At 35.1% G+C, this 14,061-nt stretch overlaps 1 protein-coding gene across 3 annotated transcripts in view; it reads left to right on the plus strand.

Moving 5' to 3' along the window:
* IL7 (interleukin 7) overlaps positions 1–14,061 on the plus strand; it is a 55,611-nt gene that overhangs the window by 1,576 nt on the left and 39,974 nt on the right. For all 3 annotated transcript variants that reach the window (XM_027089800.1, XM_027089801.1, XM_027089799.1), the window contains exon 2: positions 7,189–7,322. In XM_027089800.1, the coding sequence (XP_026945601.1) occupies positions 7,189–7,322 (134 nt within the window). The remainder of the gene's footprint in view (positions 1–7,188; positions 7,323–14,061) is intronic.

The raw sequence follows: 14,061 nt of genomic DNA on the forward strand, positions 1-14,061 counted from the left end.
CTGGAGTGGAGAGGTAAAACAAGAAAAGGAAGCTAAGGTGCCCATTACTAACAAGGAACCTCTATTTCCTGAAGTATATCTATACCAATCGTGCATCATAAGTTATCAGCAACCAAAATATTAGAATTCTAAACTCCTAATAATAATAATTATGAGTGACTTTGATAATGATTTTTTTCCAGTAGAGTTCACTAGAAGCTTAAGGATAGGGTTACCTTTTTTTTTTTTTTAACATCTTTAATGGGGTATAATTGCTTTACAATGGTGTCTTAGTTTCTGCTTTATAACAAAGTGAATCAGTTACACATATACATATGTTCCCATATCTCTTCCCTCTTGCGTCTCCCTCCCTCCCACCCTCCCTATCCCACCCCTCCAGGCGGTCACAAAGCACCGAGCCAATATCCCTGTGCCATGCGGCTGCTTCCCACTAGCTATCTACCTTACGTTTGTTAGTGTATATATGTCCATGCCTCTCTCTCGCCCTGTCACAGTTCACCCTTCCCCCTCCCCATATCCTCAAGTCCATTCTCCAGTAGGTCTGTGTCTTTATTCCTGTCTTACCCCTAGGTTCTTCATGACATTTTTTTCTCTTAAATTCCATATATATGTGTTAGCATACGGTATTTGTCTTTCTCTTTCTGACTTACTTCACTCTGTTTGACAGACTCTATGTCTATCCACCTCATTACAAATAGCTCAATTTCATTTCTTTTCATGGCTGAGTAATATTCCATTGTATATATGTGCCACATCTTCTTTATCCATTCATCCGATGATGGGCACTTAGGTTGTTTCCATCTCCGGGCTATTGTAAATAGAGCTGTAATGAACATTTTGCTACATGACTCTTTTTGAATTTTGGTTTTCTCAGGGTATATGCCCAGTAGTGGGATTGCTGGGTCATATGATAGTTCTATTTGTAGTTTTTTAAGGAACCTCCATACTGTTCTCCATAGTGGCTGTACCAATTCACATTCCCACCAGCAGTGCAAGAGTATTCCCTTTTCTCCACACCCTCTCCAGCATTTATTGTTTCTAGATTTTTTGATGATGGCCATTCTGACTGGTGTGAGATGATATCTCACTGTAGTTTTGATTTGCATTTCTCTAATGATTAGTGATGTTCAGCATTCTTTCATGTGTTTGTTGGCAGACTGTATATATTCTTTAGAGAAATGTCTGTTTAGGTCTTCTGCCCATTTTTGGATTGGGTTGTTTGTTTTTTTGTTATTGAGCTGCATGAGCTGCTTGTAAATTTTGGAGATTAATCCTTTGTCAGTTGCTTCATGTGCAAATATTTTCTCCCATTTTGAGGGTTGTCTTTTGGTCTTGTTTATGGTTTCCTTGGCTGTGCAAAAGCTTTGAAGTTTCATTAGGTCCCATTTGTTTATTTTTGTTTTTATTTCCATTTCTCTGGGAGGTGGGTCAAAAAGGATCTTGCTGTGATTTATGTCATAGAGTGTTCTGCCTATGTTTTCCTCTAAGAGTTTGATAGTTTCTGGACTTACATTTAGGTCTTTAATCCATTTTGAGCTTATTTTTGTGTATGGTGTTAGGGAGTGATCTAATCTCATACTTTTACATGTACCTGTCCAGTTTTCCCAGCACCACTTATGAAGAGGCTGTCCTTTCTCCACTGTACATTCTTGCCTCCTTTATCAAAGATAAGGTGACTATATGTGCGTGGGTTTATCTCTGGGCTTTCTATCCTGTTCCATTGATCTATATTTCTGTTTTTGTGCCAGTACCATACTGTCTTGATTACTGTAGCTTTGTAGTATAGTCTGAAGTCAGGGAGCCTGATTCCTCCAGCTCCGTTTTTCATTCTCAAGATTGCTTTGGCTATTCGGGGTCTTTTGTGTTTCCATACAAATTGTGAAATTTTTTGTTCTAGTTCTGTGAAAAATGTCAGTGGTAGTTTGATAGGGATTGCATTGAATCTATAGATTGCTTTGGGTAGTAGAGTCATTTTCACAATGTTGATTCTTCCAATCCAAGAACATGGTATATCTCTCCATCTATTTGTATAATCTTTAATTTCTTTCATCAGTGTCTTATAATTTTCTGCATACAGGTCTTTTGTCTCCTTAGGTAGGTTTATTCCTAGATATTTTATTCTTTTTGTTGCAATGGTAAGTGAGAGTGTTTTCTTGATTTCACTTTCAGATTTTTCATCATTAGTGTATAGGAATGCCAGAGATTTCTGTGCATTAATTTTGTATCCTGCTACTTTACCAAATTCATTGATTAGCTCTAGTAGTTTTCTGGTAGCATCTTTAGGATTCTCTATGTATAGTATCATGTCATCTGCAAACAGTGACAGCCTTACTTCTTCTTTTCCAATTTGGATTCCTTTTATTTCCTTTTCTTCTCTGATTGCTGTGGCTAAAACTTCCAAAATTATGTTGAATAAGAGTGGGCAACCTTGTCTTGTTCCTGATGTTAGTGGAAATGCTTTCAGTTTTTCACCATTGAGGATGATGTTGGCTGTGGGCTTGTCATATATGGCCTTTATTATGTTGAGGAAAGTTCCCTCTATGCCTACTTTCTGAAGAGTTTTTATCGTAAATGGGTGTTGCATTTTGTCAAAAGCTTTCTCTGCATCTATTGGGATGATCATATGGTTTTTCTCCTTCAATTTGTTAATATGGTTTATCACATTAATAGATTTACATATATTGAAGAATCCTTGCATTCCTGGAACAAACCCCACTTGATCATGGTGTATGACCCTTTTAATGTGCTGTTGGATTCTGTTTGCTAGTATTTTGTTGAGGATTTTTGCATCTATGTTCATCAGTGATATTGGCCTGTAGTTTTCTTTCTTTGTGACATCCTTGTCTGGTTTTGGTATCAAGGTGATGGTGGCCTTGTAGAAGGAATTTGGGAGTGTTCCTCCCTCTGCTATGTTTTGGAAGATTTTGAGAAGGATAGGTGTTAGCTCTTCTCTAAATGTTTGATAGAATTCGCCTGTGAAGCCATCTGGTCCTGGGCTTTTGTTTGTTGGAAGATTTTTAATCACAGTTTCAATTTCAGTGCTTGTGATTGGTCTGTTCATATTTTCTATTTCTTCCTGATTCAGTCTTTGCAGTTTGTGCATTTCTAAGAATTTGTCCATTTCTTCTAGGTTGTCCACTTTATTGGCATAGAGTTGCTTGTAGTAATCTCTCATGATCTTTTGTATTTCTGCAGTGTCAGTTGTTACTTCTCCTTTTTCATTTCTAATTCTATTGTGGGTTACTTTTTATCCTTTTACTTTGCCACTTCTTTTGGGAGTTGAAGTAGTTGAGGACGTACTATGTGGTCCTCAATTGTGCTATCTAGTTTAGATAATTTAATCATATTTGAGGACCCAAAAATGGAATAGCAATAAAAACAGAGAACTGAGAAAGATTAAAAAGCCTGAACAAGTATAAAGGAGGGTTACACAGGGTACCACATCAGTGTTGCAATACCTTAAACAAAAATGGAAAATGTTATTTTGTAGGACCAGCTTACATGTTGATGTCACACATGTGATGTGAGATTGCTTTTCTGGCCTCATCTCTGACACATAACCTAATGCAATAAAGCAAATAATCAGTGTCTTTTTTCCTGAAATAGGAGTACGTGATGCTGTTTTTCAGGAATTGGCCAAGGAAACGCTGTAGTGAGATTCTTCTGGAGGAAGATGGACTTTTGTACATTTCCCTTGACTACACACATGCAGTTATTTTTATAGGAAGCAGTGCAGCTCAGCGGCTAACAGCTTAGTTTCTAGACTCTTGGATTTGAATCATGCCTCTTACAAGACATATTTTATATGGGGAAAAATGTTTGGGTCCCAGATTCTCCATCAGCAAAAATGTTAGTGATTGGTAGTACTTACCTCAAGAAATGGTTATGGGATTAAATGAAATATTGTATGCAGTATTCTAGGATAGCTTCAGAAATGTCTTTAACTGTTGTTTATCATGGGACTTGTGGATAGAATTTATAATCCAATCTTAATATGTTTGTGGAATGTATTAGAATTCTTTATGTGAGCATAATCACATTCATTTTTGTAATCTTAAAAAGCTGATTTTCATATAACATATGGTTATTGCCTACTGTTTATTAACGTTTTCTTTTTTACTCACTTGTGCCAATTGTTCATATTAAAGCCAAGTCTTATATATTCAGATAATGTCTTTAATTCCATCTTAAATGTCTTTTGACCATTTCTTTAAAATCCCAGTGAAAATAGGTCTATATAATGTCTATAATAGACAATCAATAAACACTGATCGGTCTTAAACACTAAGGAAAGATTGGATTTGAAGGACTGTTGAAACTAATTTGTTCATGTTCACTTTGACCCCATAACTTAAGCATCTGAGGATTAAATGTATTATTTGGCTTAATTTAAAAACCAACAAGATTTTTTTAGACAGCCATCATTCTGGTTTAACCAAATTCCCTACTGAAAACAAATTCTCCAGTTTCAATCCCTTCCGGAAATCTGAAGAAAATTCCACAAGCCCAAGATTGCCTTGCATTATTCTTTATGGTTTGTCTTTTTTGTAACCTAAGGGAAAGTTCAAGGTGGAGGGAAGGAATGGGTATCTATGTATAATCTAAAACAAAAATAAAAGCAGAGTCCTTTTCTATTGTGACAACAATGTCAAAAGGGGGCTCAAACTAGGCAATATTAATATGTTACTGTCTATGTGGTGTGGAGAAAAGACTTCAGTTGCAGACCAAACTGTAAGTCATTAATGAGAAACCTGGGAACCTCTGAGATGTGGATTTGAAGCCCTGGGTGTGTTTGCAACTTGTTGGTCAGGCGATTTCAAATCTAAAGAGTTATTGTATTTGGATGGCTGGGTAGATTCTTAGAATTAAGGTGCTTGAGAGTTGAAAGCCACATTAAGAGATCATTTAGTCTAAAGTGAAGTTTTTATGAGACTCTGTCCTTCAGTCAGTCACACAACTCATTGGCATACCAACACAAAACCCTGCGTCTCCCTCTGTACTTTGCATTGCCCTAGTCTATCTGGGGCTAGCCTATTTAACAACAAAGATGGCAACCAAAGACTTGCTTTCCAGATAAGGCAAATATTGTTTTAGAATTGAGAAACTAGTTACTCAAAAAAGACTGAATTTTCCACTAAGCCATCATTTGAAAGCATTGACAAAATGCCATCCAATGAGTAAATGGGTCGATGTGAATTTTGGGAGCACTAATTACTGAAATTTGGAGTGAAGAGGGCACAACAACTAGTGCTCATAGAAAATAAAACCACCTCCTTTATTAAAACATAAAATGTGGACCTTTGAAATGACGTTTATGTATAGTAAATAGTAAAAATGCCTCTTCTGCATTCTAGTATTTAATTATTTTGTTATATTTCTTTTAAAGCTCATTTCAAGTTATATGCTGTATAAATTTTCCTTACCATCTACTTCTCGCAAAGTATCCCTGCTGGACATCTGTATGATGACAGAGAAAGTAAAAAGTTTGGCTCTGTGCAATCTATACAAAGCTAGGACTCAGTAAATAATTAGCAATTGATCATTATTTGAGAATATTCAGGATGAAGGGACTGTGGTAGAAGAAAGAGAGGTAGGGCTGTATAATAGTACATGGAAGTGGTTTTCATTCAGAAGACCAAAGTGATGACATGTTATCAGAAGATAATGGGCATTTCTGATCAAATCCTGGTGAAGTAACCAGCTCAGGTTAGAATCCAGACCTGGCACCTTACTATTTATGTTTTATAAAAAGATTAACTAGCAGGTAGGACCCTTTTGCTCCTTAGATAGTAAGTATAAGGCACTGAACAGTGCTTGGTACATGACAGGTACTCAATTAAAGGTAACTAGCCTCATCATCATTATTAATCTCCAAAGCGAATTCTTGCTCATCATGCATATAGAAATTTAGTGGCAGAGCTATGAATAGACTCCACATCTCATCTTGTTTCTCTTACCTTGTTAGGTGTCAGTGACATATTAAGATTAGATGTAGGATTCATGTTTGTTCCCCTATCTGCTGCCCAGCCTACATTCTCTATTGTAAAAATATAGGTCACTAATGGCACATAACTTACTGGGGAGAGCTACTAATTTTTATATGACAGGGAATGATGTAATAGATGAGAATGTTATGGGAAATTTATGATATATTTGACAGCCTTTAGGTTGTTTTCACAATATTAGTTCCTTGGATTCCAAGGAGTATTGTTTGTAATCTTAATCAGGAGAAGGCATACATGTGAAATATCTTGCACTCAACAAGAACAGTTAAAGTTCACTGGGGAAAATCACAGGAAATATATTGTCAACAATACTTGACGGTTTACAGAAAGATGCAAACAAGACACTCCAGCAGGCTTATGAAGAAATAAAATCAGTCCCTATAAAACCAGATTTTAATGCCTCAGGGAATCACTGGCTTTCTAGCAGTGTATTACTACTGCCCAAAATGATACCATTTATAATTTCATTCCTTTTGATTAACAGTTGCCCCTAAATGAGAAGACTTATTTAAAAATAGATATAAATCATTAGTTTACAGGGTATGAATTTATTTATTGGGTTTTCCTAACATGTCAAGAAGCTAAACAGGGCTGTGTTTGAAGAGAATGTCAGTATCTGGGCATTTAGAAAAAGAAGATACTGAAAAGATAAGGAGTCTCATAATATAAATATCAACTTTGTCACAGTTCTGAGGAGGGTAAGCCTTCTAGGATCCATCATTAAAAAGAAAGAATATAATCACCGTGCAGTACCATGCAGATAAACTTCCTGCAATGTTGTTTCCAGGAAGCAGCTGGACACTTGAACAACCATCAAGTTTTACATAAATATACAATCATGTGCCTTAGATCACAAAATTTCAAAAATGTATAATTGTTAACCTGTAGTTTACCTGTTTTTCTGTTGATGAGGCAAAGAGATTTTGCTGTCTTCACACTTGTTCTGCATATTCCCAAAGAGTTTTATCTGAATAAAAACTGAAAGAAACCTAGACTCTAAAATATTGTCTTTCTTTGGTAGTTACATAATATTGAACTTTAGAGTTCTTCCTACACTATGTAAAACCAAGATACATTTTAAAAATTATTAGAAATAAGTGGTCAGGCCAATTGAAATACCACCATCAAATGATATAATATGACTTATGACATTTAGCTTATTCTTACTTATTGTTGAATTTAGTTTCTTTTAGGTATATCTTTGGAATTCCTCCCCTGATCCTTGTTCTGTTGCCAGTAGCATCATCTGATTGTGATATTGAAGGTAAAGACGGCGGAGCCTATCAGAATGTTCTAATGGTCAACATCAATGATTTGGTATGTGTTTGTTTTCCTCACGTTTTAACTCACTGGGAAAATTTGAAATATACTGTTGGTATGCAGTTTTATGTTCTAATATTTATTTATATTCCTTGAAATAGGCTGCTAACAATATTTCTTTTTAAGTTGGCATTATTATATCCTGTAAAAAGAATTCTTTCCTAGACCTCAGACTCCCACAGCTGTCCTTCACTACCAAAATTTTTCTGAACATAACTTAGCATAATTATCTGCATTTCCTCACCTCCCATTGATGGTCCCTGTAAAAACATATTATATTAGGAGAAGGAAAATACCGGAATATAATGTTTAAAAATTATCGTGAAAAAGTTGTATAGTTATTTTATTTTATCTGAAAGTGTGTACATGAATATCCTTAGGTATTTTTATACATATGTGTATATATATAAAATTTGCTGTTATTTTTTTACTTACTATGGACTTTTAAAATAATAGCTATTATTCTTTAGAGTAGTTTTTGGTTTACAGAAAAGTTGAGGAGAAAGTAGAGAATTCCCATATACCCACTTTCCCTCTACACAATTTCCCCTGTTATTAACATCTGGCATTTGTGTGCTACATTAGTTACAATTGACGAACCAATATTGATACATTGTTATTAACTACATTCCCTAGTTGACATTAGGGTTTACTTTTTGTGCTGCACAGTTCTATGGGTTTTGACAAATGCATCAGGTTGTGGATCCACCATTACAGTATAATACAGAATAGTTTCACTGCCCTTAAAACTTACCTGTGCTCCACTGATTCCTCCCTCCCTCCCTGCCTCTGAACCCATGGCAACCACTGATCTGTTATGGTCTCTGTGGTTAGCCTTTCTACAATGTCATATAGTTGGAGTCATGCAGTATGTAGCTTTTTTAGACTGGATTCTTTCACTTAGCAACGTGTATTTAAGGTTCTTCCATGACTTTTTGTGGCTCGATGGCTCATTCCTTTTTTATTTTTAAATAAAATTCCATTGAATGGATGTACTACAGTTTGTTTATCCATTCACTGATTAAAGGATATGTCTTGGTGGCTCCTAATTTTTGGCAGTCACGAATAAAGCTTCTATAAACATTCATGTGCAGGGTTTTGTGTGGACATACATTTTCAACTCATTTGGATAAATTCCTAGGAGAATGATTGCTGGATCATATGGTAAGACTATGTTTAGCTTTGTATTAAACTGCCATACTGTCTTCCAAAGTGTACCATTTTGCATTCTCACCAGCAATGAATGAGAACTCCTGACATTTGGTGTTGTCAGTGTTTTAAGTTCTAGCCATTCTAATAGGTGTGCCTTGGTACCTAATTGTAGTCTTAATTAGCAATTCCCTAACGTCATATGATGTTGAACATCTTTTCATATACTATTGCCATCTATATATCTTCTTTGGTGAGGTATCTGAACTCACATCTTATCTATCTTAACAATATTGAATCTTACTATCCATGATCATGGAAATCTTTCTATTTATTTAATTTTTTAATTTCTTTCATCAGAATTTTGCACTTTTCCTTGTGTTGATCTTGTTAGTATTTTGTTAGAGTTATATCTAAGTATTTTGTATTTTTGGTACTTTTGTAAATGGTGTTCTGTTTTGAATTTCAAATTCCAATTATTTATTGCAGGTATATAGGACAGCAACTGACTTTTGTATATTAACCTTGTATCCTGAAACCTTTCTATAATTGCTTTTTAGTTCCAGGAGGTGTTGTTGTTGTTGTTATTGGTTCTTTGGGGTTTTCAACATAGACAAATAAGTCATCTACCAAAATTAATTTTTTTACAGTTTAAGAGCTGTATTAAAATAATGGGATGTGTTGTTTTAACAGTGACCAGTACTTGAAACCCCAAATGACAAAGGAAAACCATCTCAGATGTTCATAAGATGGGAGGAAATTGTCTAACCTTTCCCCTCCTTCCACTCTACTGTCTTTTCCGCATACTCATAGAGAAGTGGCATGACACCTTGGGAAATTCAGTGTTATACCTCTTGGAGGGATATGGGAAACTCAAGATGATATGTATTGAACACTGTATCACAGAGAAATGCTGATTTTTGTCCACTGACAAAAAAAAAAGTGCTCACTACATGGTAATTGCCCCATTTTATATTTCATTAATTGGGGCATTTTTTGCATTAAATTATGCTACTAAATTAATCATTTTGAGTTAAGATAATGTTTTTTACTTGTTACTTACTCTTATTACCTTCATTTCACAGAGGAAAAATCTGAGACCCAGGGCCACCCAGTTAAGTGGCAGAGCCAGGATCTGAGCCTCTGCTATTAACCAGCACACTCTCCTGCCTTCCAATAACAATCTCTCTGCCAGTTTATTCATTCAGCAAACATTTATGTGGAGCCTATTATGTGCCAGTTATTATGGAAACCCTTTTTTTGTGGTGGGGTGGTGGAGCTGTGGCAGTAGACACAAAGGTGGACCAGATACAGACCCTTCTTTTAAGAAGCTTTCGTTTGGTGATGGTTAAGTCTTGGTGTGAAGAATGCAAGTTGCAGCTTGAAAAGGAGTGGCTGTCATACTCTCATTTCAGACAGACTGGTTGTGAGTCAGATTTGGAAACAAAGAGATATAAACTGTGTTCTAGGAGGAGTTGAATAGATCAGCTTGATCCTAGGAGAGAAACCATATTGTGGGATAGTGTGTTGATCTCCAGACTTTTTAGACGGTACACCCTTTAGTAAAACTATCTTGAGCCTGCACTTCCAATATACATTAGCATTTATTTATATGTCATAGCATTTTCATAGTAATTTTGCACACATTAGTAATGATAAATACCAAATAATGAAAATTTACAAAAGATGAGGAAAAAATGTAGATAGAGTTCCTAAAAATTTTCCTCCCATACTTGCAGTGGATTGTTCATTGTGGACTCCACTTTGAAAAGACTGCTGACATAGTGGAAGACACAAGTGGATATATGTTATAACAAGATTGTCAGTGGTCTTGATGTGATGGTATTTAGACAACCAAAAGTCAATAGTGATTTGATCATAAAAGTAACATTGAATTACAATGCAAATTTTGAGCATTTACTATGTGCAATGTGAGCCATTAAAAATAAGATAGTCCTTGCTCTTCTATAATTTATGAGGATAAGGTATACACATGTCACTATAATACAAAATGATAATAGCAGTGCATTAAAAAACAGTTTCATACACATTATTTTATTTGGGCTCCATAATATCTCTATGAGGTGATAATAATAATAACAACTAACACAAATTCAGGGTTTACTATGTGCCAGAACTGCTCTGACTACTTTCCATGTAATAATTATATAATTCTTACGATAATTCCAGGTAATGAGAAAACTGACCTGGACCACATAGCTGGCAAGTGGCAAGGCTGGAATTCAAACCCAAGCAATCTGTTTCCAGAAAAAGCCTTCATTATTATGAGACAAAGCAGATAATAGCCCTGGTTTTTTTGTTTGTTTGTTTGTTTGTTTTGTTTTTTGAGGGAAAACACAAGATAGTTATGAGGAGAACATAATGAAAGAAGAGTATCAGGGACACTAGATGGTGACTGAACCAGTTGAATTGTAGAGAAAGGTGACAGGGAGCTGCACAGATATTCTGAATACTGTTAAAATCATCCAGAGCAGGTCAATAAGGTAGAATTGAGTTGTAGAAGTAAGAAAATAGGAATGATGGGAACTATTACATAGAGTCCAAATAGGGCCCAGGGTAAGAGTGAGACTCATTTTTCCACCTAGCTCAGAGGGAATGGGAGGTTCATAATAAATAACAAAGGTCCTTTTTCTATATGGTCTACTAAATAAGGAATTCAGATTCCTAGAACTGGGATGACTAAGTTCAATAGAATCAGCACTTTAAGCTTCTTAATACATATTACCAAATTATTTTCCAGAAAGGACCCTTCAGTTTACAGTTCTTACAACAGTACATGAGATCATCATTTTTGTCAGCATTTTTATTTTTGATAATATCTGCCAGGGTAGTGGAAAAATAACCTTCTGTTTTGATTTACATTTCTTTGACTGCTAGTGACATTGACTGTTTTTTTTTTCTCCAACATGTATCCATCGTTTATGTTTTCTGTGTTTATTTTGCATTGAGATAAAATTCAATGTACTCTCTAAAGTGTACAATTTAGTGGCTTTTAGTGTATTCACAAGCTGTGCAATCATCATCATTATCTACTTCCAGAACATTTGCATCACCTCAAAGAGTGATAAAACCATTTGCTCTAGCTTTCCATTCCTCATTAGCAGACACTGGTAGCTACTAATTTACTTTCTGTTTCTACGGATCTGCTTTTTCTAGGTGATTCATACAAATGGAATCATACCATACACAGCCTTTTGTACTGGACTTCTTTCACTGAGCGTAATGTTTTCAAGATTCACCCATATTATAGCATGAATCAGTACCTCATTTCTTCTTATAGATCAATAATCTGTTGAATGTATATACCACATTTCTGTTTATCCATTCATCTGTTGAATGGATAAGTTGTTTCCACTCTTTAGTTATTACAAGTAATGTTTCTTCAAATGATAGTTGTACAAGTTTTTGTGGAATATTCTTTGATATACACCTACAAGTGGAATTGCTGGGTCATAGGGTAACTCTATTTTTAACTTTTGAGGAAATGTCAAACTATTTCCAAAGTGACTGTACCATTTTACACTCACACCATCAGTGTATGAGGAGGGTTCCAATTCCCCCGTATCCTCACCGAAACTTGTTGTCTGACTTTTTTACTCTAGTCATCCTAGTGGGTGTGAAGTGGTATCTCACTTTTCCTTTGATTTACATTTCCCTGATGACTGATGATGTCAAGCATCTTTTCAATATTGACCATTCTTACTGGCCATTTGTGTATCTTCTTTGAAGATTTTTTTTTTTTTTCAAATACGTTGCTCACTTTTAAATTGGGTCATCTTTTTATTGTTTGGTAGTGAGAGCTTTTTATGTATTCTGGATACTAGACCTTTATCAGATGTACAATTTGCAAATATTTTTTCCCATTCTCTGTGTTTCTTTTCACTTTCTTTATGGTGTCCTCTAAAACACAAAAGTTGATTTTGATAAAGTCCAATTTATTTATTCTTCCTTTTTTTTGGTAATGCTTTTGGTGTCATATTTAAGAAACTATTGCCTATTCCAAGGTCACAAAGATTTACACTTACATTTTTTCTAAGAGTTTTATAGCTTTAGTTCATATTTAGGTCTTTGATCTATTTTTAGTTAATCTTTGTATGTGATATGAGATAGGGGTCCAAGTTCATTCTTTTCCAGTTGTTCCTGCACCTTTTGTTGAACAGACTATTTCCCCCCATTGAATTGTCTTGGCGCCTTTATTGAAAATCAATTGTACCAAAATGTATGAGTATATTTTTAGATTTCCAATTCCATTCCATTGTCTATATACCCATCCTTTTGTCAGTACCACACAGTCTTGATCACTGTAGCTCAGTAGTTAGTTTTAAAATTGGAAGTGTGAGTCTTCCAACTATGTTTTTTTTTAAGATTGTTTTAGCTCTTATGGTTCCTCATCACTTATATTAAATCAATTGTTGATATTTATTCTACTTAGGTATTCTGTTGTTTAAAAGCTTTAGAATTTAAATGCAGTACAAAACTCTGGTGATGCCATTCCTCTGTGCAATAATTATACCACATAACTCCACACACCTGTAATCATGGCCGAGTCAGTGGCATGGACAGAGGCAATAACAGTGGATAAGGCGGAGACCAGCTTAAGGATATCTTCTCCGTTATAGCCCTCAAGATCCTTTGCCATTCTCCTATTGGCTTTTATTGATATTCCCATCACTTGGTCAGAGCTCATTATATATTAAGTATGATAACTTTATGACTGTCATATTTGATGAAAACATTTTCCAGTTTATCATTTACTTTTTATCTTGTTTTTTTTTTGATATACAGATTTTATTTTATGTAGTCACATCTATAAAATAGATTTACATATAAAATAGGGCACAATGTAGGCATCAAAATGGGAGCTGCTATTTCCCTCTTTAGGGAGGAGGTCAGTCAAGACTTCATAGAACACATGAATTTTTTTTGTCTTGACTTATTTTCAAAGACAATTTTTTAGAGCAGTTTTAGGTTAACAACAAAATTGAGAGAACGGTACATATTTCTTATGTACCCATGCTCCCACGCATGCATAACCACCCCTATTATCAACATCACTCGCTTTTTTATGAAGTACATTTTTTATGAAGGATGCACCTACATTGACTTATCATAATCACCCAAAGTCCACAGTTTTCCCTTAGGGTTCACTCTTGTATTGTACATTCTATGGATTTGGAGAAAGTATAATGGCATATATCCGTCATTGTATTGTATTATCATACAGAGTATTTTCACTTCTCTAAAAGTCCTTTTATGCTCTGCCTATTTATCTTTCCATTCCCCCCAACCTCTGGCAACCACTGATCTTTATATTGTCTCATTGTTTTGCCTTTTCCAGCTTTATGCCTCCTTTTCCAATCTGTATACCTTTTATTTCCTTGACTTATTGCATTAACAAGGACTTATTGCATTAGCAAGTACTTCCAGTACAGTTTTGAAAAGGAGTGGTGTGAGGGGAAATCCTTGCTTTCTACCTGATCTTAGTGGGAAAACTTCGAGTTCCTCACCATTAAGTAAGACATTAGCTGTAGTTTTTTTGCATAGTCTTTATCAAGGTGAGGAAGTT

Source organism: Aethalodelphis obliquidens, unplaced genomic scaffold (genome assembly GCF_003676395.1).
Source record: "Aethalodelphis obliquidens isolate GAN/ISIS:26980383/991018 unplaced genomic scaffold, ASM367639v1 scaffold68, whole genome shotgun sequence".
NCBI lineage: Eukaryota > Metazoa > Chordata > Mammalia > Artiodactyla > Delphinidae > Aethalodelphis > Aethalodelphis obliquidens.